At 38.1% G+C, this 25,206-nt stretch overlaps 1 protein-coding gene across 1 annotated transcript; it reads right to left on the minus strand.

Moving 5' to 3' along the window:
- On the minus strand, window positions 1-24,837 carry LOC141912901 (condensin-2 complex subunit D3-L-like). The gene is made up of 39 exons (XM_074804326.1): window positions 24,780-24,837; window positions 23,824-23,988; window positions 23,352-23,437; window positions 22,579-22,741; window positions 21,588-21,730; window positions 21,020-21,115; window positions 20,532-20,668; window positions 19,945-19,987; window positions 16,549-16,605; window positions 16,017-16,132; window positions 15,112-15,229; window positions 14,439-14,595; window positions 14,246-14,333; window positions 13,221-13,396; window positions 12,488-12,667; window positions 11,729-11,862; window positions 10,923-11,038; window positions 10,394-10,582; window positions 9,810-9,912; window positions 9,219-9,324; window positions 8,705-8,794; window positions 8,528-8,604; window positions 7,843-7,963; window positions 7,503-7,637; window positions 6,662-6,877; window positions 6,195-6,324; window positions 5,593-5,701; window positions 5,416-5,500; window positions 4,975-5,079; window positions 4,657-4,726; window positions 4,033-4,207; window positions 3,376-3,543; window positions 3,215-3,299; window positions 2,762-2,868; window positions 2,522-2,631; window positions 1,874-2,120; window positions 1,233-1,380; window positions 843-948; window positions 1-339 (listed from the first exon to the last, which is right to left on the minus strand). The coding sequence occupies exons 1-39, from the start codon at window positions 24,835-24,837 to the stop codon at window positions 195-197; spliced, it is 4,860 nt and encodes a 1,619-aa protein (XP_074660427.1). The 3' UTR covers window positions 1-194.
- Between the last annotated feature and the right edge of the window lie 369 nt (window positions 24,838-25,206).

A 25,206-nucleotide genomic window follows, 5' to 3' on the forward strand; every position in this document is an offset into this window, starting at 1 on the left:
TTTTAACGACAGATCACAGCTAAGATTGAATTTCTTAACCATGAGAATCTTTTAAACGGAATTACATTTTTCACAAGTTTTTACACTAATCGGACAATCAAACCATTTGATCATGACTTAAATCACCGCATTTGGGGCAATATTCAAGTAAACAGCTTCAATTCAGTCCTGTGTAACACACGCGCTCACGGTACTCATTTCCTAAAGCTGGAACGCAGTTTTCTTCGAGGTCGCGGTTTTAACGACGTATGCGCTGATGTTTCCGCCGATTCTGATTTCTCCGCGTCGGATGGCGGAACGATGTCGATGCGCGGCGGTGGTGCATCTGGTTTTCGAAAACTAAATGAAGAAAAAAGAAACAGACATAAGGCATCCGGTTAACTCGGTAAACTGCTCAGATCACAGCGGCTTAATGGGACATCGCTTAAACGCGGTATCCTAGGTTTCAGTAGTGTCGTGATATTTCAGATATTTCACCGAGTTGAAAATCAGGCGAATAGAAAGTTGAAGAAAAACTGTTTTCAAAAAGGCTAATGTTCAAATTCAAGAAATTTCACAAAATTGAGGATTTTCTCTCCTATTCAACTGGACTGAAGGAGTCTTTTTACCAATCCATCTAATTGGTGCAGAACTGGAATAATATCGGAGAGTCAGTTGTTGTCCGCGATTTTTGGCATTCTGTTAAAACTTAAATGAGGTACGGTATGTACCCAAAAAGGTAAGCAAACTATCCCAGAAAAACTGGTCTCATCCATTAATAAATGGACATTAGTCCCAACGCTACCATGTAAGGTGTAGTTTTCAGAGGAAATATCAAATTTCTACATTTACTAGATACTTACAGATTCTCGGTTGGCATCGTAAACAGTATATCAGGCTCTGTAGTATCAATCGCTGTATTATCAGATCGCAGGTTCCTTCTCTTCGAAGCGATTACGCTTCTTTTACCTGACCGAAATAAAATCAGAAAAATATTTTTTCAAAACAAATTACTTAAAATATTTCAAAATGCTGGCCCACAACTGGAAATCGAAAGCTACGGTCCATGAACCTGGTGAATTAAACATGCTGGGCTGGGGCCAGTTCACTCAAAAGTTGGTTTAAGATAACCGGCGGATAAATATCATAGTGACGACGAACTTCTATTTGTCACTATGTCAACTATCCACTGGTTAACTCTAACCAACTTTTGAGCAACTGGCTCCTGGTACTGGTAGATCCTGTATTTTTACCTTTAGGTTTACGGGTAGTAGTCGGTATAGGTGAAACTCCGATGTCCCCTTGATAGAACGTGATATTGTCTATAGAGCGATGTGGAGTACTTATTGCACGTAATACATTGTTGACCGGCGGCACTGTCAGCGTCTGTAACGCGGGACTCTGAAACCAACGAAAAATACAAAGGTTAAATGGGAACAATTGATGCAAACATCAATCTGCAGCCTGGCACCAAACCCTCACATATTCATCCCTATATTGTTAAGTTTTGACGGTTAATTTTTTTACAAAGTGCGCTGATAAAATGTCTAATGTCCGGTGTTTATAGTTCATTTTCAATCAAAAATGTCTTTGGTGAAGTCCTAAACACATGTGAAGTGTGGATGATCAGTTTTTGAGAAAGTGCGCTGATAAAATGTCTGATGTCAGGTGTTTGTAGTTCATTTGCAAATCAGAAATATCTCAGGTGAAGTTCTGAACACATGTGAAGTGTAAACGATCAGCTTATAAAAGTTTGCTGATAAAATGGCTAATGTCCAAGGAATGTCTTTTGAAGTCTATGAAAAATGTCTGAGGCAAGGTCTTGAACATAAGTGAAGTGTGGAAAATCAAAAATAAAATCTATAATCAAAGGATTTTACGATATATATTTTACCAGTGGTTCAGATGATGGTTCGTTTATAGCTGTAGTCATCCCTGGGTTGTCATTATTTACGAGTGGACTGCGATCATTCGTTGTCCCCGGGTTGGCGTTATTTACGAGCGGACTGCGTTCGTTCATTGCGCCATGATTCATCGGTGCTGCTGCCGCCGTTGGTGAATTGCGTATCTCCGTCAATCGTTTGGCCTCTTCGACGGCCTTCTTAGCAGACGTGATCAGCTCGGCCGCCGATACCGAGGATCTGTAAATTAAACAGAGTAAAATTCACTCACAGGGAATGATCAAATCAACGCAGCTAATATTGAGATTCATACGAAAAAAGAAAAGGGTAACTGCCACTTCTTTTTGACTCGCTTTTTCTCTGATTATTCCCCTGACATACTGTTGTTTTCCCTGACTTGATCTGCTTAGAATGCAATCAATTAACACACTCAAATAAGGAAGACATAGATGCAAACTGTTTGATTTCACGCCCGATCTAGCAATCTGAAAATTTCCCTGATTTTCAGCTTTATTTCAAAATTCCCTGACTATTCCTTGACTTTTTTCAAGAAAAGAAATTTCTCTGATTTTCGAGTAAGCGGCCACACTGAAGAACGCTCGCAATGAACTGTGTACTGTTCAACATCGCACACAATATACCTTCGCCTCGAATTCGCCGCATTGAGTAAGTTCAGAATAGGTGGCTGTATAGCGAGCGAGTTCCGCGCCACTTGATCAGTTACAGGTGAATTCGTTCTGGCGTCCGCTGTCTGCAAAGATAAACAAACACTCTCTAATTCGGACCAAAAATATCCGACGCATTATCCATTCAAATCTTCCAACTCTAGTAGTAGATTTTACATAACATATTCCGTAGTTTTTGTTCATACAAACACGAACCTTAGCGGCCTCTTCGGCTTTACGTTGTGCGTTCAGACGATCTTGCTCGAATCGTTGCAAATCGTATTCGATTTCTTCGGCTAATTGTTTATCGGCCGACAAAATATCTACAGTAATAAATATATACATGAACGATATGAAAATTATTTCGCGTATGAATTTTTACCGGTACTAGAAATGTACTTAGGCTCATGAAATGTGTATATCATCCACACGGCTTTCTTTATCTAAGTAACAATCATATCAATTATGTAGGACCTCTAGATGTCAAAGCAAAATTTGTCAAAAATCTTGTACATATATTGATGAATAAATTATATCAAATCATATTATTTGCGATCAGTTACTTCATGTTTCAAATGAGGACAACAAATTCAAACTTAACCGATTTAAGCTTAAACTTTATTCGGGAAACTTTTCACCAATCCACAGCAGACGATATCTTTTACTCACCTTTCACTTCGTTTTTGTAGTCTTTCATCAGTTCTTGCAAAAAGTTCATCAAATCTTTCAACAGTGGTGAACGCTGCTTCTCGCACTGAAAAAAAAAATAGATAGACTTAAAACTATTTTCGGATTAAGCCATGATCGTGCAACTAGGCGTGAGTGATTACCATATGTTTGAGAGCTATAGCGATAGGAACGATGTTTTCGATGACGTTTTTCTTCACCACCTGAGTGATGATGTTTTTCTTCGCGGTGGCCACGACAGCCTCGGCCAACTCTTGTTGTTCCTCTAGGTCGTCGCCCGTTTTGTGACGTAACGTCGATAGTTTAATCTCCTGTAATCGAAAAAAACGTGGACGAGATGAATGAATTAAGCAGGTTCTTTGTTTGTAGCTAGAATTTCTCACTTCTACAGGGTCCCTACTACAGATCAGTCATTCCTGAATATACCCGAAGTTTTCAAGGAGTTTTCTCAAGGAGAAAACTTCAAATTACCGTCGACTGATTAAACCCTAAATTATCTAATTAAACTGTTTCTAATTTTTTTAACCACCTAATTGGGTAAAAACGAATCCTGGTCCCAACACTACTGATTTAGGCGTAGTTTACTGTACAACTTCAAACTAAATAGAAATTTCAAATTGCCTATTTCTGAAAAATGAGTTTTAAAGGAGTTTCTGACATTCTGCTCAAATTAAAGGAGTTTCAAGCACCTTAAAACGCATTTCCCGTTTAGGAGGAGTTTTTTCAGGAATTGAGGAGTTATAGGAACCCCGTTGAAGCACATCACTGAATCCGAACGAACGGAAAAATATCCACAATACCTTGCAGCAGAGAATCGATAACGAGTCTTGTAGAAGAGGTAAAGATTTGTCGTCGAACGGGATGATCTCGTCGACGACGCCGCCGAGAATCTCGCTCGTGATTTTAGCCGTCAACTGGAACCGGTGATGATCTTGCAAGTTTTCCAATAGAAATCGATAGATCGCGTGACGTTTCCTGCGGTGAAAAATCATAAACAATACTCGTTTTAATTAAACCGAATCCCGCAATTGAAGAGAGAAAATTTGGAAAATTCAAATATTAAAAATGTATATACGCCCAATGAGTTTCAGCTGTTGTATTTGAATTTTATATTGCATGTAATGATAAATATTGTAACACTCTCTTAGTTTATCTATCCTTGTAATACTTCATTGTAATTCATTTCGAAATAAAGATGATGAAATGAAATGTTTTCTCACTCATAAATACTTATACAGTAGACTCTGCCTATAGTGGTAGCACCAGGATCAGCAAAATGTTACTGGTGATACTGCATATCATTTTCACAAAGCGTCGCCATACAAAAACACGCTCTAGGCAGATATCCCCCGCTTTTCTCTGACAGAGATTCACAGAGAATCAAGCCCAAATCCTGCGTGGCCCGATATTCCGATAAAACTTACTTCGAATTTTCAGGTCCCTTTAACGAAAACAACTCTTTGTCTCGGTCGATTTGAGGGAATTTGTTATAACCTATATGATACAATAGACGATATTGAAAATAAAGACATATCTTTCATGCCGAAAATACGAAAGACAGAAGAGGCGCAAAACTCTCTGGGGCCGGTTGCTCAAAAGTTGGTTCGAGATTATCGACGGATAAATGCCATAGTAAGAATGTACTTTTGATTGTCACCGCCAACTATCCACTGGTATCTTTAACCAAATAATAAGCAACAGGTTCCTGGTGGTTGGACAAAGTTCTTATTGTTACTACTTACTCATATGATCTTCGTACGAATTGAAATGAAATATACATTCGATGAAATGCTGGAAGAACATGTTCGGATTCCTGGGCAACAGCAGGTCGACCAGACAGAACTTGGCTGCAAAAGAAAAATTTGTTAAAAACCTCTCGCTCTTTCCCTGACTATTCCCCAGGAGTTGTTTTCCCTGACTTGATTTGCTAAGAATCCAATCAATTAACACAGTCAAATACTAAGACATAGACGGAAACTGTTTGATTTTATGCACGAACGAAGAATCTCAACAAATTTTCCAGACTTTTCTCTGAATTCTAGCTTTTCAAAAAATTATGTGGCTATTTCTTGACTCTTTTTAAGACAAGAAAATTCCTTGACTTACGGGTAAGTGGCAAGGCTGTAGTATACATGCAAGGTATAACTCCCCCTATATCTGATGATAAAAAAAGTTTTACTCACCAAACTTTTCAATCTCCGAATGATCATCAACCACCGTCGAAATGAAACGGAAAAACAGCAAACTTTTCCATTTCAAATAATCTTCCTAAAAACATACAGAAACAATAGAAACATAGGCACAAATCACCAAATCTATAAACCTATCCCTATGTAACAACTAGCAGCTGGAAAACTTACTTGCAGTAAATGAGTCAACAATGTTAGAGTCTGTTTACGAATCAGTGGACTCGGATCTTTAACGCATGAAGCTATATTCGATATATATCTGTCAGTGAGGGTCGTGTATCTACAGAAAATACATAGAAATAAATATACGAAGAGTTTTAGCAAATTTATCAAACTCGGGATCCAGAAGCGCAATCGCATAGTGACTCTAGTCCAAAAATGATCTTCAATCTAAAGCTGTAGATTTGGTATAACACCAAAATGTTTAGTTGTTATAATAGCAATTCAAAATTCATACACTGAAAGCTGGGTCATATCATTAAGATTGGTAACAGAACCAAAACCAAAATGAGTTTTAGACTGTTCTTAATTTATTGGAAATAGAACCAAAATAAGCTTTGGTTAAAGAACCAAATGAGCTTAGACTGGTCTTAAGTTGTTAGATCAGTAATGGAACCAATAATATGAGCTTAGACTGGTCTTAAGTTGTTAGATTGGTTTTAGAACAAAAATGAGCTAAAACCAACCTAGCCTCACAGATAACCAAGTCTTTTTCCCGAGGACTATCGAAAACCGTTCAAGCAAATTTCAAAGGCCGCAGCGATCACGCGTACCTGACACAGAAATCGCATAGAATAATGACGATATTATTACGTATCGGAATGTCTTGACACGTTTCTAGTTCTCGAGCCATCGCGGCGATCGATTTCTTCGCCAGACTTTCGTTTTGAAGACACAATTTTCCTGCAAATAGAATCGACGAAAAGAGAATGAAACCACAGAAGAAATAACTACAACGATTCGGAAAGAATCGACCGAGTCAATTTTTAAGACTTAATGTTTCTAACTGTTAAACAATTAAAACATGAAAAGTGAACAAGGTGGCCACATTCACTTGACTCGCTTTTTCCCTGACTATTCCCCGACATTAATGAATCTGCTAAGAATCCAATCAATTAACACAAGTCGAATACATAAAGCATAGATGGAAGCTGTTTGATTTTACACGTGATCTAAAAATCTCTCAACAGAATTCAGATTTCGAAGAATTTTCGCTTCTGTTTCGTCTTTTTTTTCGTACCTAAAGTAACGAACGCGTGCGCGCGAATCGTCGTCGACATTTTCGATCCGGAGAACTGCGATAAAACCTGCGTGTAGCCTTGGCTGAAACCTTGCGAAGATTTCTGCGATAACACGTCTTGGTTTGACGGAACAGCCAGCGTCTGTTGACTGAGCGACTGTTGCTGCTGCTGGTGTTCGCTGCTTTCAGCAGGCTGTGAATTACTACTGCATTCCTCTGTAAAACAAAACTGCTGTGAATATTTCAACGAATTGAGTATCAGGGAAACGGATGATTTTTTTAGTCGAATTCATCGAGTTGACCAGTTCTGAGAAAGGAAATACAGTAAATTGCGCCTTAAACGGTAGCTTTGGTACTGTATATATTTCACCAAGTCGGTCGGAAAATACTGCAGGTTTTTCCATATAAATCTCCTGTGTTATTCATACTGACTTGAGAATGGTTTACCAAGTCGACTGAGGTACTGAGTGAAGCAAAGTCTACTGTAATTCACAAGAGAAATCCTGCAATAATTCAGTAAAAGATGTAAAGTTCTTGAGAAAAAGAGTTCATATTTTGAGCAACGTTTCGGTTGAAGACTATTAGCCATTGTCAGGCGTATTGATGATGGCTAATAGTCTTTAGCTGAAACGTACTTCAAAATATATACTCTTATACTCTACTCTACATTTTTAGCTAAATAATTGTGAAATATCTCTCATAAATTCATCCTACGCGGATATTGTCTTTCTTCTTTACTTATCTAGTGTAATTTCTCGAGGGGATGGTTCTTTCCATTGAACAATCAGTATTTTTCAGTATTTCTAAGGGGAGTTGAGAGAAATAAAAGAAAGCGTCTTACCGATACACGGAGCCGCTACTAAACTGATAACTAACATCGCTATACGACGAGGCGTACTAGTCGGACATAGCTGACATAATTCACCAACGGTGAATAAATGTTTAATTATCAGATCTTCGTTCAACGCGGCATCAGCTAGAAAAACAACCAAACAACGCGAATAAATAAACATTAACTGATCTTCTGCAGGTTTATTGTATTGATGCAGGTGTCAATCAGCAGCCTGGAAACGCCCCATTAAGACACTTCTTTTATCTGGACTACTTGGAAGAACATGTAATACGTCTGCGGGTGTTGGTTCCAGGGTGAGGATTGATACAATAAGACCTATGTAACGTACCGGGATTTTCGGCGAGGATCACACCGGACAAATAACCATCGGAAACTTTCAACAAATCAGAGCACCATTTACCGATCTCTTCTCTCGCTTTACTCACATCACCGTACTTAGCATTATACAACTACGAAAAGGAAAGTAACAAAATTTACTAATTTTAAGATTTGTATCATCTACAAACAGACTGATTAGCTAGTCTCACCGGGTGGTTGGTTATCAATTACGATAACAATTTTTAAAAAAGTATGTAGTACGCACAAGATACGTAAATGTGAATTCATCAAAATGACTCAACCCGCTGAGCACCACTGAGCTTTCCCAACTCAACAAGCCTCACTGCTTGAGCATTAGATGGTGGCTTGAAACCACTTTTTATATGTATGGACACATTTAATATGTTAGACTGGTACGCCATAAGGAAGTACGAACAGTGAGTCTGAACAGCATCCAATATTAACCTACTTTAGACAACGTATAGCTATATGTAAGAGAAATGATAATGATATACAATAGACCCATTGATTAAAGCTAGATGGTCAACACGATGAGTGATACATAAATAGGTCACACAAAATTTATAAATGACCATCTTTTGTTGTATTATGTGATGATCTCAATACAATGAAGTATCTCTTTCTTATGAAGTTGAAAATGTTGAAAAGCAAAAGGCATCGAAAAAATTACGTACTTTAGACAACGTAGAAACCATTGTAGAGATGAGTTCCGGCGGCGAGTCAAACTGAGACAAATTATGCTGTAAATTATCTAAAAAACACGAAATAAAATCGATGCACGAGATGTAATTTTTTTCAGCAGTGTTTCAGTTTTTCTATACGCATATTTATCAAGAAGCACGCGTGCGTACCTATGAGGTTTTGACACGTTTGCGCGGACACGTGTTTAGCCATCGAGCCGAGCACGAGTAAAACACGATTAAGCGTCGGAAAATCATTATCTGAAAAAAAAAGCCTACATTAATGAGTTGAATTGACAATGCAGGGGAATCAACTGTCTAGAACCTGCACCCCTCAGACAATCAATGTCCTTTTTATCAGTCAGCCACTTTCTTTTTCATCCAAGCTACTGTATATCTCGGTTCTGGACCTCAAGCATTTCATATTACGAACTTAAGAACATACGGACTTCAAACCCCAGAAAATGCTGTGAGTTAAGATTTGACCCCCCGGGTTAAAACATAGGAAATTAACAAATTTTTACTCTAAGAATCAAACTACGAGATAACTATGGAACTAGATGCAGACATTAGTTATTTTATTGACACGCTTTCAAAAAGTGATTGCCCTATGTTTACCCTACGACGGTGAATGTCTGAAAGGGTTTCAGATTGATACCGGTAAATGCCGATATTATGTACATACCCGACAGGTTGTTAGCGATATTGTTCCAGTAATCTATAATCGGATCGGTGTCGACGTTCGTTTGCGAAATCGCTGGAGCCAATTCCGATAGTAACATCCACGCCGCCTTTAATAATAATGTAAATCCATCGGTTACTGATGAGAACTCAATTCATACATTTAGATAATCGTTCAAAGAGTCAATATAATTAGTGATTAGTGACAACTAGTCTATACAGGGTGACCACAGTCGCTGCACTCAGAAATTCCCTGTGTTTTCGCAGTAAAAACAGAACTTTCCCTGTGACGATTGATAGAATACTATATCCGTGTTGACGCGATGTAGAGAGAATCCCACAATTATAACGAAAAAGTCTGAAAATGTAACCTTATTCCTGAAGATAACTATTAGGATATAGTCGAAACGTTGAATAAACTACTATCTCAAAGTGACATTTTCGGACTTTTTCCTTATCATTGTGGGATTCTCTCTACAACTTTCCCTGTGTTCTGATGAACATCAATAGGAAAGACAAGAGAGCTGTTATCTTCATAAGGCGATAACATTTATAATCGCGCATAACCCGGGTGACAGTGAGGCTCAGTACTTACATTATTGTTCGCAGTATCAATGTGAGTTATAAGCGATTTCATCAAACCGCGGCGGAACATTGATTTCTTCGCCATCAAATTGAAAGCTTTCTGTAAATATCGCCTGTTAGAAACACACACACACACACAAAATTATAGGAAATTAGATATATTATCAGAAACAAACAATTCTCCATTTACAAATCCCTCTGAGTTATGCACAAAATTCCCTGAGCAAATCTACTGCAAGTGAATGGAGAAATCCTATGTTAAGATTCATTCATGATTCATCAATCGAGTATTGATAAAGAAACGTGTGGTCAATAGCATTATCCAAATTCCCTGAGCGAATCTGTTGCAGGTGAATGGAGAAATCTCATGTTAAGATTTATTCATGATTCATCAATCGAGTATCGATAAAGAAACGTGTGGTCAATAGCATTATCGGAATTCCCCGAGTTTTCCAGGTTTTTTTGGCAAAATCCATCGAAAAAGTTTTCCCTGAATGTTTCCCTGAACTTTTCTGACTTTTCTGAACTTTCTTGAGTTTTCCAGATTTTCCCGGTCAGTGGACATCCCGATTATAGTTACCATTCGGTACATACCTCAGTTCGGTGCCCTTTACGGTCGCGACAGTATCGGTCATCTGCCAGGCGGCTGTGTTCATCTTAGCGCTCGACTGTTTATACGCAACGATATTCTCCAACAAGACGATCTGCAAATAGTCTAAACACTTCTCGACAATACTGGACTCACGGTCCATGACCAACGGCAAAACACCATCCAACCACGCCCTAAAAATCATCAAGATTATCATTATCATTTATATTATTATTATTATTATCATCATCTAATTTCATAATATCTATTGTTAACTACATGTAATTGTTTTTAAGTACTAGTATTGAGTATTCATGGATGTTTGCCTTTGATTCTAATCTTTTTGGAACACGCAACCCACCATCATTTGGCACGGTTTCTAGACTTGAGGGTGTCCTCTCAATAAAGTACACTTTGTAATTATGTACACCACCATATAATATTTATTGAGAAATAAAATTAATTAACTCACTCAAGTTTATAGCATACGCTCAATACAGAGCACAAAAAGTTCTTTACAGAGAAATGGCTTACCACTGGAAGTCGGGATTTTCGGGATAGATGAGCAAGATTTCCGTGAGAGATTGCATAGCTTGTTTACGAACGCTGAGACCGGGATCCAAACATCGACCGTGAATCGTCATCAAGTCCTACAGAGAAACGATGAGAATTTTACCAGCGAAAATCAAGCGTTTTGCTATTTTTAATTACGTGAAGCGCGAATATTTGAAGATTTTCTCTGCACATGAAATCTTGCAAGGACTGCCGGAAAACAAGGGTGAAATTTGTGCTGAATTAAATGCAAATGATGGAAAAGGAAACCGATTGTTTGATACTGTTAGATCGAAAATCAAGACGGAAATTACAAGAAAATCTTTCTGGAGAAATAAATAGTAGACATTTTGGAATCAACTGCTCTAGATTATAATATAATATAATTTATTTTTCATCATTATGTCATGCAGGATACAATATAGGAGTTAAACATTGTTTTTACAGACATAAGATGAGGGACACAGTGCGAGCCTAGGGCTGTACTTATAATTACTAAGGCACTGTGCCCACGTGCATTATGTGCAGGGTGCAATACAAATAGATATATACGTCACTTTATAATATATGAATATCGTTAACATTATAATATTCATCCATATTCATAATGATAAGAAGGATTATAATACTTATTGATTATAATAATAATAATAGTAATAATAATAATAATAATAATAATAATAATAATAATAATGTTAAAAAATTAAGATAAGATAGTTTAGATTAAGTTAGTTTAACCGCGCATGAAGCTGATATTAAGATGACATGAAGCTGATTTCGTCACTTACTTCTTTATTGAACGACAATGCGCAGAGTTTGATGATATTTTCCAGAGCTTGTACGGCGGACTTTCGCACGAACACCTTCGCGTCTAACGCTCGTCGACGAAGCATCGAGACGACGCCCTCTCCGTCTTCAAGGGCTGGAAATATATTATAACAAGACTGAGAGAATATCCAAAGAATTCATTCGACAAGTTGAGGCTGATAGAATTCAAATGAGTTATTAAGCAAGATTAACACAGTGGCCACTTTCCACCCATTTACAAATTCCCAGATTTTTCCATGTGATAACGTCCGGTACACAAAATTCCCTCAGAGTGCATCAGAGAAATTTCTAACCTAGTATCAAAAAGTTACAATTCATTCATTTTTCATTGAATCACGTATTGATAAAGAAACACGTGGTCAATATTCATTCAATATTCATGGCTTTATCCGAATTCCTTGAGTTTTCCAGGTTTTTGCTAAGATAAGCCAAATTCCCTTAATTGTTTCTAGATTTCGCCGATTCCCTGAATTTTCCTGGTTAGTGGTCACCCTGTGTAATTGGAAATTTATGAAATTTGATGGAAAAAGTGGCCTATTTTTCGAAAGTCAATTGCTATATCATCGGCAGAATTAATCAGTTATCAAGGTGGGTAAGATCGACTTCGCATTTTAATCGTACATCAAACAAATCAAATCAGTTCTACAGTCTCAGGCAAAAACATAAACGGTTCTAAAAAACCAGTAACAGAAACGAAATTTCCTAGAAACTGTACTCACTAAGATTATTCATGACGACAAGTTGTACAGTACCCGGTGTAACGACAGGAGTTCCATCTTCACCGACCGTCATTGATTGCGTCATCTGACCGGTTATTGCCATTTGTTCGGCCGCTGTTTTGTCGGAGTTTGTTCGATCGCGATTCTCATCGTTTTCCATATCGACCACGGGATCGTTTTCTGAAAGATACAGGCGATCAGAATAACAAAATACAGAAGGTCTTTCACAAAATAAGCTGGCTAAAAATAAACTTAGAATGACAGTTTTCAGGTACTATACGACTTGATTGAGTTACCTCGTATGTAACTGAAAACACAGTCAAACTCACTGAGGTTTTAGTAGTAGGAATGATCATTACAAACTTGGACTCCAATACAATACAAATACAAATTTGGATTGAAAACGTACCCCCTAACCCTTTCAGTCCTGACAAGTTCTTACGCTAAAGTTATAGAGATCATTTATAAATTTAGGAAAATTAAATAGGTTGTTTAACAGGCATATTGCTAGCGTCTACACCGCTGTATTGTTAGTTACTAATATTTCACTCTGCTTGACAGGTTCTTTCAATAGAGATTGAAGCTGATAGTTAGTAACATCAATTCGTGGCAACGTAGCATATTAGCAAAGTCCATCGTCGATTTATACACGACATTGCAGTGTCTATGTACCGGAAGGGTTAAGCAATGCGACCTCAATCCGATGAACAATCTAAGCGAGTAAAATACATACCGCTGCCTGCGTTGCTCGGTATCAATTCTTTATTCAATTGCGGTGTTAGAATGAGTCTAGTTTGAGGAGGTCTAGCCACGACCGCCGGTGTAATAACCTGCTGCACGGTCCGAGCGATCGACGAGTCGACATTCGATATACAATTCGAAAACATCGATATCGCTTTACTGCGTACCCTATCAAAATAAAAATCAGAGACAATCAGCACCTGCGCGCCTGGACCCAGTTCCACAGTTGTGAGTTAGAGTTAACTCTGAGTTAAAGTTAGTTCATTTTCAATGTTTTCACCCAGAGTCAAATCTTAACTCAGAACTGTGGAACTGGACCCTGCTGTTTAACATTCAGTTTTACCAATTGACCAAAAAACCTCTGTCACCATCAGACAAGTCTGGGACTCGTGGCTCAAAAGTTGGTTAGAGTTAACCAGCCGATTATTGACATACCGGTAGTGACAATTAAAAGTTTGTTGTTACTATAGTATTTATCTGCTGGTTATCTTTAACCAACTTATGAGCAACTGGCCCGGACCCAGTTCCACAGTTGTGAGTTAGAGTTAACTCTGAGTTAAAGTTAGTTCATTTTCGATGAGTTAACTCAGAGTTAATCTTAACTCACAACAGTGGAACTGGGTCCCGATGTTTTGGATTAGCTATAGAACAAAGGAGTAACTAGTGACTTCTGAATTCTATTGAGTTAAATTCTGACTCAAGAGCTAAAACCAGTTCATTACAAATGCTTCCACTCAATATAAATAGAATCCTACAATAATAATGAATACTATATAGTCGAAATATAGAATATAGTCGAAATGTTGAATGCATAACTAGCTCAGACTTTATATAATTTTTCGTAATTACCGTGGGATTCTCTTTATATCATCTCACAACACGGATAGTGTCTTATTAACGGTGATTTGAATATCAAACTCTAAAACCTGTGGCAGACTTGGGGCAAATTTGCCAAGTCAGTCGCAAGCTTAAGACTCAAACTGTGGAACCGATGTAAGTAAACAAACGCATGCGTACACGGAAGAAATGTCCGAACAGCGGCAGATCAACGTTTTCAGCAGATACGTGTGCAAACAAAACCGTCGCATTTCAATCGGTATCGAATCTACAAATAAATAAATAACATCAAATCGCGAAATTAGTTGAAAAAAAAAACAAAACTTCCAGCGAAATGAAAACGATATGAATCTACAATCCGGATTGCTCGTACCGTCGATTTGACGTTGCGGTTGCGTTAATATCATTCCGATCAGATCGATAACGAACACGCGCGTCGACGTCTTCTCGTTGCGCGACAATCTCTGAAACCACTCCATTAACTTTGCGTACGCCGAACTCGACAGCACCGACAACAACTTCAGGATTATCTGCGAATAAAAGATCGACGGAACGGAATTAGATCGACTTCGATTTTAGGTATTTCGGATTGGACTTATTCATTCCCCAAACAAACAGACAAAATGTTCAGTCTTTATTTTGTGGTAACACCTTGTAAACCATTGATCATAATTTTTTTTGGCCCTAATAATTTATTCTTATATTCACCCTTGCATATAATGCCCCTTAGGCACTTTGCTTGGTAAATCATGTATTTATGTTCGCTTTTGTTTCTTTTTTGTAAATAAAGATGAATGGTTAAAAAAATCCTTTTGTAAACTGATAACGTCTAAAACCAGGGCCCAGCTTCACACATGATCAAGGCCTAAATTGATTTAAGATAAACTGAATTAACTATGAATTTAAACCGATTTTAAAGTTAAGCCTTTTTGTGAAAATGGGCCCAGGAACTTAGGAACAACATTGCATTTACTAAGGCCCTTCGAAATTAAAAATAAAAAGGTTCTGCCCTTCATGATGCATCTGAAAACTGCGGCCTCAATTACCTGCGCCACTTTTGTGCGATATTCGATCTTATCCGGTACCTTCACACATAAATGCTGTATCAGTGCACGACTGCTGGTGTGAATATTGGCAGACGCTTTATGATTATCTAACAAGAAACTGAAATATTGAAAAATGCATGATTATGAAACATCATCATCTCGATTACACCGGAAATTTTTTAAATCAATTGAAGCATTTGACCAGTTTGTTAAGGAGTAGTTGGAGTTAACCAGTGAATAAATGACAATTAAAAGTTCATTGTTACTGTGGTATTTATCAACCGGTTACCTTTAACTAACTTTTGAGCAACTGGCCCCAGAACTGTTGAACAGGGGCCAGTTGCTCAAAGGTTGGTTACATTTAACCAGTAGATAGTTGACATAGTGACAATTAAAAATTCATTGTTACTATGGAATTCATCCACCGGTTACATTTAACGTAACTTTTGAGCAACTGACTCCAGAACTGTTGAACAGGGGCCAGTTGTTCAAAGGTTGGTTGTAACAGTTAACCAGTGGATAAATGACATAGTGACAATCAAAAGTTCATTGTTACTATGGAATTCATCCACCGGTTACCTTTAACTTAACTTTTGAGCAACTGGCTCCAGAACCTGAAGGTTGGTTGTAACAGTTAACCAGTGGATAAATGACATAGTGACAGTCAAAAGTTCATTGTTACTATGGAATTCATCCACCGGTTACCTTTAACTTAACTTTTGAGCAACTGGCTCCAGAACCTGAAGGTTGGTTGTAACAGTTAACCAGTGGATAAATGTCATAGTGACAGTCAAAAGTTTGTTGTTACTATGGAATTCATCCATCTGTCTCCGTTAACTAACTTATGAGCAACTTGCTCGTACAGAGCTACGACCAGTCATCGGTATTTTACGTGTACGACTTACGTGATGAACGCGAGAGTCTGATCTCTAATAGCTAATACAGGCGACGGTATGGCAGACGTACACAGTTTACCGTCCGACGAAATCATCAACAAACTCGGTAATAAATGCTGAAACAGCTGTAAATAGAAATAACAAGACTTTGTTACCAACTGATTAGGGGTATGCTTCAAAATTATAAAAATATCTGCTGGTAGAATTTGAATCAGGGTTTGTTCTATTATTATCGTCACTTATTGGTGCACTGGGAAAATATAAATTCAGATGCACTGTTGTAAACTTAAAATTCTGAGTTCAAATTTGTTCATTTTCAATAAAGTTAAGTCTGAGCGCAGAACAATTTAACTGGATCCTGAATTGATATTTACCTCATTCCAGAATTTGAGTTTGTTTTGTTTTTTTTTGGGGGGGGGGGGCTATTCAAGTTCAAAATTTATCAGTATATACTTTCAAGGAGTTTTACAATACACAATGCATGTAAGTTTTCAATTTAGGAGGTTGTGGTATGAACTCTATGCATAATTGGAGATTTTACCTTGCGAATAGTAACTGCCGGGTCTCGGTGGTTTGGATTACAAAGAAGGTTCAGTCCCTGTAAAATGAAACAAAAAATATATATGGCTTCATCTAATCCATTCCCATATGCCTAGAGAATGTCTAATGATAATTTACAAAGTTTTAACATTTCAATAATCTGAATGAATTATCCTCAAAAATTCTTTAGTTATATTTTAATAATCCAAATGGACATCTTAAAACCAAAAACACTTCAAAAATATTTCATTTTGTACTAAAACCATGATTATAAATGGAATTATCACCAAATTTTCCTATTACTAAAACAATTAATGTTTTAATGAGATCTAAAATAGATTATCGTTCACAAGAACTGGCAATAAATGACTAACTAACGATCTACCGGTACTAATCTAGCGCTGTCAACTAATTAAGCAGTGCTTACAATAAACTAGCCATGACAGACCGCATGACTGACCATTGATCTGTTAAAAACAAGCCCAGATCGCGCCACAGTTAACAGTGTTTATAAACACATAGTACAACTCAACAGATCAACACATGTACTATAACGAACGCAGAAACTGAAGCTAAAAAGGGTTTGTACCATTTATATTCTTTGTGATTTCGATACCTTATATCCAAACTTCTATGCCAACTAAATGATGTATGGGCTTATCATTCACTTGAGGCAGTAGTGAAAACTAATTGTTATCAAATTCACTAAAGACAGTACTTAGTGACAGTTTATGGAAACAAAGTAATACTAGGGCCGAGATTACAAAAAAAACTGCCTGTTAATTGAAGATTTCAAAAATTTAAAGTGACGATGATTCTTAATGAGAGTTTGAAACGTGTTTTTTGACAAATAAATCTCTTTTAACTTTGGGCCCATAGTGGGTTTAAAACTTATCAAATACTAGGCATATTACAGTACAAAAACCATGAGAAAATATTATTTCTAATATTCCGTAGCTTTTTCTTAGTAGCATCAGGTGCGCACTGAAAATTGTTCCAAGCCTTGAAAAAATAATTACTATAATTCCGTAATTTTTCCAGGATTTCGAGGACAACAGTTCAAACCGCGGTCTAAGTTTAAGAGAAAAGTAAAACCGGAAGAAAGCAGAAGTAATCTCGACTATGACTGAAAAAATCGTCGATCCGTTAAACGACTCGAATCTACTGGAAATCGCTCGGCTCCTGAAACACTGGCACCTGCTCGCCGAACAGAAACTCGGCTTCACGGCGAAACAAATCCAAACGTTCAACACGCAATTGTCAACGGACGACGAACGCGGGCACCGGTTACTGGCCGAGTGGTGCAAACGCAATCGCAAACTGAAACTGAACGACCGCGCCGCGCGGTTGGAGAGTCACTTAGACGCGCGCGGCGAAGAGAAAGCCGCCGAAAGTTTGAGAGAATTCGTTAACGCGAAGTCGGCCGCCGACAGAGAACTGTTGAACGATTCGCATCTCAGGTTCGTAAAGTGAACAGATGATATTTCGATATCTCTACGTTAACTATCAATGAAGCAAATGACAACAGCGACGAACAAACACATAGGGAACAAGGTGGCTTTGGCAAGTTCACTTCTTAAAAGCTTTTAAGCAGGGCTGTACTTCGAGGAGGCAGTTAGCCCACAAAAATGTTCATAATGGAGTGAAGACTTTTTTGTCCTTTTTCCATCTGCTGGCCATCTCTTATGAAATATCATTGTTATATTCGATAGAAATTTAATGTAGAATCTTTCACATGGGACTGCATGACGAGCACTTACTTCGTTATAGGCCTGAGGAGTTTTTTATTATAGGAGCTTAAAGAAGAATCGTTTGACTTTAGGTAAGGGGCGAAGACATCTTAAAAAGGGCAGTTATAGTAACTTTCCCATTAACATTGTTCCCACAGTTATATGAATTCAAAATTCCCAAGTATTTCATGGGTGATTTTCAATTTTCCCAAATGGAAATGAACACATATCGTCATGCTACAGTCAACATTTTAGCAGTGACTGGTTGATAAAGGTGATTTTCAAGGGAAATTGCTGAAAAAATTTGCCCTTGGCAAATGCTTCTAAATTGCAAATATTGCAAATATTTCCAAACCGGGAATTATCATTTCAAAATTGCCAAGTTTTTCCCAATTTCCCTGTTCTGTGGGAACCATGTTATTAAGGTTTCTCTGCCCCCCTCCTCTAAGATTCAAATGCTAGGTACAACTTAGGTAAGGAGTTGAGAATTAATCGTTCAATTTTCACACGTCTCCGTAGGTTTCTTGCCACGACGATCAACGACTGGAAACTGGTCGGCAAAAAACTGGGCGTACCGGACGACCGGCTGAAGAAACTCGGTGCGAAAGTACTCGGGCGAAAATCGGTGCCGTATGAAATGCTGTCGCAGTGGTACGCGACGTATAGCCCACAGTCGATGGAGCGCAAAGTGGACGCGTTGGTGAACGGATTGTTGGAGGCCGGAGAAACAATACTCGTCGACGACGTACGCGAACGACAACGGATATGGCTCGGATGCGTGTAGCAGCTGTAACGATTCACAGACACAAATTAACCCTTTCAATGCTGATGGCGTTTCAACCAGTCGACGGTCAGCCAGCCAGTCAAGCCTATTATAAACATGTAACTTCTGAACTGTATGTACAGTGCTAAAGGCTACAAATTTGAATATGGCTCGGATACTTGTAGCAGCTGCAACGATTTACATACACAAATTAACCCTTTCAATGTTGATGGCGTTTCAACCAGACGGTCAGCCAGTCAGTCAAGCCTATTATAAACATATAACCTCCGAACTGTATGTACAATGCTAAAGACTACATATTTGAATATGGCTCCGATACTCGTAGCAAAATTATGACGATGTATTGACTCAAATCAACCCTTTCAATGCTTATCATGTTTTTACCGGCGGTCAGTCAGTCAGTCAAGCCTTTTTGAACACTTGAACTACACGGTGCTAAAGGCTACGAATTCGAATACGGTTGGGATACTTGTAGCAAAATTATGACATCGATTGACACAAATTGACCATCTCAATATCGAGACTGTTGGAAACAACCTTTTTTACGTGGAAATGTAGAGCGCTTAAGGCTATTTGAATATACAGCTAGGATACTTGTAGCATCTATAATAACAAACGACGCATTGACACAAATTAACTCTTTCATTTAGGCCTACCGCACCTGTCTCTACCAGATGACGGAGAAACAGTCTTCTTTTGCATATATAACCTAACGGCGAGAAGACTTTCGTATTTGAATATAGCTCGGATGCGTGCGGCAACTACGAATAACTATGGATCGACACAAAAAATCCTTTGATTACGGCACCTGTCTCTACCAGGCAGTGGGTACAGTTTCTTTTTTACTGTACAATGCTGATATGAATGTATTTTGTTAACTTACCGTATAAGCCAGCTCTGTGATGTTGTTACTCTGTTTGAAATCACTGCAAAAATCATAAATATGCATAAAATATTCACTGTTTTGTATTGAAAATAAATATATATATCATAAATTTTCTATAAGTGAATACATCCGCAGTGAATTGAATGTGGTTCAGCGGAAGGTAATTTTCAAATTCGGGGGAAGTGCCCGCATGACTTTTTTTGTCCCAGTTACTGAAGACTCCTCCTGAATCTGTACTGTTGGTAAACCATACTCAGTGGTTTTGTAAGCAAATTATTTATCAATCTTTACTCCACCTGAACTTCTAATGTGGTAACCGCAAGAAAAATCCTAATCCTAACTGTACCGATTGAGGTGTAGTTTACTGTACAACTACTAAAATTTCTAAATCGCATATTTCTCAAAATTGAAGACGTTTTAAAGGAGTTGTGGGCATTTTGCATTTTTCAAATTGAAGGAGTAGTTTCAACCTCCTTTAAAATAATTTTTCATTAAGGAGATTTTATGGAATCAACAAGTCATAGGGACCGTGACAGTTTAATATAACGTGGTGAACTAAAATGTGGTAAAAATGTCGGACTTACTCGTTGTCGTTCCAGTTGAAATCCGAACGGAACGTCTTTGGCTCGAGTCGCGTTAATTGAACCAGCGTTCGTAACGTTAGCTGCAGCGATTCCTCGCTCGATTTCAACGAAAACACTTTCAACAGCAGCAGCTCGTCCTTCAAAAACAGAGAAAACAAAACCACAGTTACGAAAAGAGAACTTCATTACATTCCCACTGTTTCCACAGTAAGCGGAGGAATAATAATTGTACAACTTTGATAATTCATGCCATCGACAGAACATATTTGTAATTAATCGCCAAAAACATAGTAAAGTAGGGCATCATCTTTCGTTTCAAGCTAAATGAAGGTCTGATCATTTCACTAAATGGTCGAGACCCTTTATGCACATCACTGCAGAGCTGATCCCTAGCGGTGTCAGACCAGGTTATAGTATCAATTCTGCATGCTGTACAGAATCTTATTTCTGTAATAACCTAAATATTTCGAACGAACAAAAACACCAACCTTAAACAGTGAAGTAAGATGTGTACGGAGAACTTGTTTTTCCTGATTGGATAAATCTTGTAGTTCGTTATCATTGTCTTCACCTTCTTCAACACTCTGTGAAATTAAATCCACAGCATCGATTACAATAAAAGTCTCTGCGCCTTTTACGCTCAATAGTGTTGCAACGTCGTAAATTTTTCACCGAGTTGAGAATCAGGGAAAGGATGAGTTTCAGAAAATTCATTGAGTTGACCAGTACTGAGTAAGGAGACCATTGTTTAGGGTAGACTCAACATTACTGATTAGCTAGCGTTGGGACTGTAAATACTTCACTGCGTCGAGAATAAGGCAAATATCTTTTTTAAGGTTCCAAACAGATTTTACTAAAATTCATTGCGGTTGACCGGTAAAGAACAGTGTACTGTACCTAACAAAGCATCCAAGGGATAATAGAGATAAAATTCTAAGGAAAAAAACAATTTGTGGGCTTTTCCTCACCAAAAACAATTTGCTCACTTTCCGGGGCCAACAAATTTGAGTCGATATGAATGATACAATTCTGATTCTCATCAATGACGCGACGTACCTGTTCATTGTTGTCTGATGATTCGCTATTCGTACGCGTTCGTTTTCTATTGTTGCGACGACGCGTCTGCTGCGACGCCCACGACGACGACTGACTCGAACTCGACGACCGCCTGCGACGATGCTTCTTACCGACGAAATAATCTAAAATTGTAATGAAACTCAAGCAGGTGTTGCTAGGTGGTTTATCAGACACCAAAAATTCGAATAGCCAAATTTCCAAGAGTCAAAATTCCCTGATTTTTCGCGCAAAGAATCATAAATGCAGAATTCTACGATCTGTAAGAACCCTAGGACCAGTTGCATAGTCGGTCATCGCTTAGATTTAAGACCGGTCTAAGACCATCTAAGCTCTAAATCTAACACCTTAAGGACCAGTCATTCCAAGAATTCAAGGAGTTTTCAATTTCAAATTTCGAGGAGTGTATTCATCACTTTCATATCCCCATTACTGTAGATTCCTCCTAAATCTGTACTAGTTATCTCGGTAAACCATTAGATACAGTGGAATCTGTATGTATAAAGCCTATGACTGCTTACTAGACTGAAAACCTAAAAATTGTCTAATAGCCAATTTCTCAAAATTCAAGGGCCCGGTTTCATAGACTGAGTATCAAAGTAATCCCTAGGGGTAAATCCTCAATCTGGGTGACAACCATCATAGTAACAATGAGAAACCATGGTTATAACCGACAAATTTCAAAATAATCACAGAGACAATTTTTCTCTCACATCTATGAAACCCAGCCAAGGACTTTTGGGCATTTCGCACAATTTCAAGGATATTCAAGGGCCTTGAAAAACATTATTGGTTTGAAAGCAGTTTTCAAGGAATCAAGGAGTCGTAGGGACCACGTCTTTAGACGAGTGAGATACGACTTGGCAACTTGACCCTGAATGTAGCACCATCTTTTGTGTGTCGCCGATACACTCAGCATTTTGCGCTGATACCTATGATATCATTTGATTATTAACAAAATCATCGGACGTACCTGAATCAGTAATCTGTGTTAATATCATCAGTCCGTGCAGCGTGTTCTCGTAAATCATCGGGTGAAATATTTGAAACGCGCCGCTACCCGGTACAATCACTAAACACGTGTAAATCCTCGCCGCCAGTAGGGCGCGCTGTTTGTCGCAAAACGTCGCTTTCCTCTATATACAAAATAGAGATCAATAGAAAATAGCAGCAATCGGGTTTAAGGCCATTAAGAATTTAAGATCACACGTTTACAATCTGACATTATTGAAATTGTTCTCGAAAAATTCTGATTAAGATAAAATACCTTTGTAAAGGTATTCTATTCTAGTATCAATGAAATTTAGGCCCTGATGAATGACGAAATAGTACAAGCTTAACATTTTTCAAATTCGCAAGTTTGACTAGAGCTGTTATAATTGGCCCCCATTTTTCTGAAATTCTAATTATCTGATCTTTCGATTTAAAGAAATCCCACCTAGACCAGTAATTCCAATAAATTAGGCAAAGCTAACACTAGTGCATGTTCTTCAGCTAAACAGCGTATTCGATGTTTGAATTAATTGGGTTCTACTTTCTAAAACTTTTTGTTGGGTTGCTTTTAGATAATTCATGTTTTAATGAGGCTTACAACTCAGGTTTTAAGCTTTAAGCTAAAAATGGACTCTGATCTGCTTAGGTAATCGATCAATAACTATTGCAATTGGTTATAACTGATTCTTAAGTGTCATTTGATTGGGGAAATGAACTTCAACCTTGAGAAATGAATTCTTTTAGTTATCTTACCTGTACACCCTTGTCGATGACATAAGCGAGATACGCGACCAGGCATTTATACGGGATGTTATTCTCAACCAGTATCGGCCAGAAACCTACAAAACATCGCGAAATGAGGTCACTCTAATCGAAAAAGTTCTTCTGGGTGTAGGCTTACGGAGAGATGAACTTTCGATCAGGTTGAAACCGTCTGTTGGGAGTTGGATATAAATACATGGCGTGCGTCACTACAAGGTTCCTACAATTCCTGGTATCCAGAATTCAAGGATTTTCAAAATTCAAGGAGGTTTTCGCGGTCATATATAAGGAAAAAAAGTCGAAAATTCAAAAACAAAATCCCCGTTTTTCTCAGAATTTAAGGAGTTTCAACGAATTTATGGATATTTCTCAAAATTAAAGGATTTTCAAGGACCTTGAAAAATATTTTCAAAAATCAAGGAGTTTTCAAGGATTCAAGGAGTTGTAGGGACCCTGCACTAACCTGCTGCGTTATTAGGCTCATCATCCGATATCAGATCACCAAGCGACGCCCATTTTTTCAAACATTTGACGACTTTTTTCAACGAATCGATCGAACCCTCGTCGAAGTCGGGCGGCAGCGCGCCGAAATCTGTGAAATAGTTCTTCCATACCGCGTCCACCCAGGCTGGAAATGATAGAATATGATATTATATAAACTATATTTACTTAAATTATTCCCGGTGGTGGAACAGTTGTGGCTTATATCTAGAAGTGGTCTTAAAAATCTTAAGAATGGTTTTAGTAGGTAGATTGGTTATAACTTATAGGCTCCTAGAAATAACATATCCTTCCTTCCTTAGATTGGTGTCAATCTAAGCCCAGGCTATCCAAAGGCCCAGGCTATCCAAAGGCCTAGCCCCTTTAATCCAGTTGAGTTACTGATGTGAGATGTCATTCCTATGTAACTTGTGTATTATATGGAGCAATAAAATTAAAGTTCAAGTTCAAGTTCAAGTTCAAGTATGATGTCCAAAAATGATCTAAGATTTTAAGACTAGTCTTTAACTTCAAGTCAAGATGCTAGATAGGCTATAAAACTGAATCTGAGATGGAAGACTGACTGGCTTGTAATTTCAAGCCTCAGCACAAATAAACCCCTGCCATTGAAAATTGATGCAGTGACTGTCAGTGACATTGTTGAAATTGTCGGGTCAAATTCGTTTTATTTCTTGGACTTGGTCACCAAGGTACTAGGTGCCCCTCTGCTCTGTCTCTGACAAGTTAGTGACCTAAATCATTAGCTTGTCAAGTAAAGATATTCATAATGCTGACGAACATTGTCAGATGATTAATTATGAGATAAATTGAACGAACTAGTGGTCTGGTCTGGTAGTGGTATAGTAGTAGCACACCAGGCAGACGTCAGACGACGGTAGGGTAAAACTTTTCTTTTGCTCTCACTCAAAAAAGTCTCACCTTCTTGAAGATTGTTCAGATTCAGCTGCTTCAAACAGCTAACCGTCTCTTTATCCATGTTGTTCGCGTCAACTCTAATCGACGAGCTAACTATAAAACAGGGCGTCGAAAAGGGAAATTTGACGTTAGGAAATCCCTTGAAAAGCTTCAAAACTGGCGGTCAGTGTCGAGGTCAGATACGTGCTGAACGAAAAGCAGAAAAGCAGGCTAAGGGGGCAGCACCTTACGGTGGCCTGAGGTCACAATTCCATTTTCAACGAATGCAGTGTCAATGAAATAGAATGATTACGATATAAGAGAATATCAAATAAAAGGAGTGATAAATCTATAGACGATCATAACTCATTGATTAGGATGCGTTTCCATCCGAAAGTTACTTTTTGAAAAATTCTACCCTGGCAAGCGATGGTGACAAACTCTGGCACGC

The sequence above is a fragment of the Tubulanus polymorphus genome, chromosome 11, assembly GCF_964204645.1.
Source record: "Tubulanus polymorphus chromosome 11, tnTubPoly1.2, whole genome shotgun sequence".
In the NCBI taxonomy this organism is placed as follows: domain Eukaryota; kingdom Metazoa; phylum Nemertea; class Palaeonemertea; order Tubulaniformes; family Tubulanidae; genus Tubulanus; species Tubulanus polymorphus.

What these genes read in the sequence shown, in the direction of transcription:
- LOC141912901 (XM_074804326.1), bottom strand. Translation starts at nt 24,837, where the DNA reads ATGGATAAAGAGACGGTTAGCTGTTTGAAGCAGCTGAATCTGAACAAT. An exon ending in GAAAATCCCGACTTCCAGTG is followed by an intron (nt 10,583 to 10,922) that starts GTAAGCCATTTC and finishes GATGATTTTTAG; the next exon opens with GGCGTGGTTGGATGGTGTTT. An exon ending in AAGGGACCTGAAAATTCGAA is followed by an intron (nt 4,208 to 4,656) that starts GTAAGTTTTATC and finishes TTTTCACCGCAG; the next exon opens with GAAACGTCACGCGATCTATC.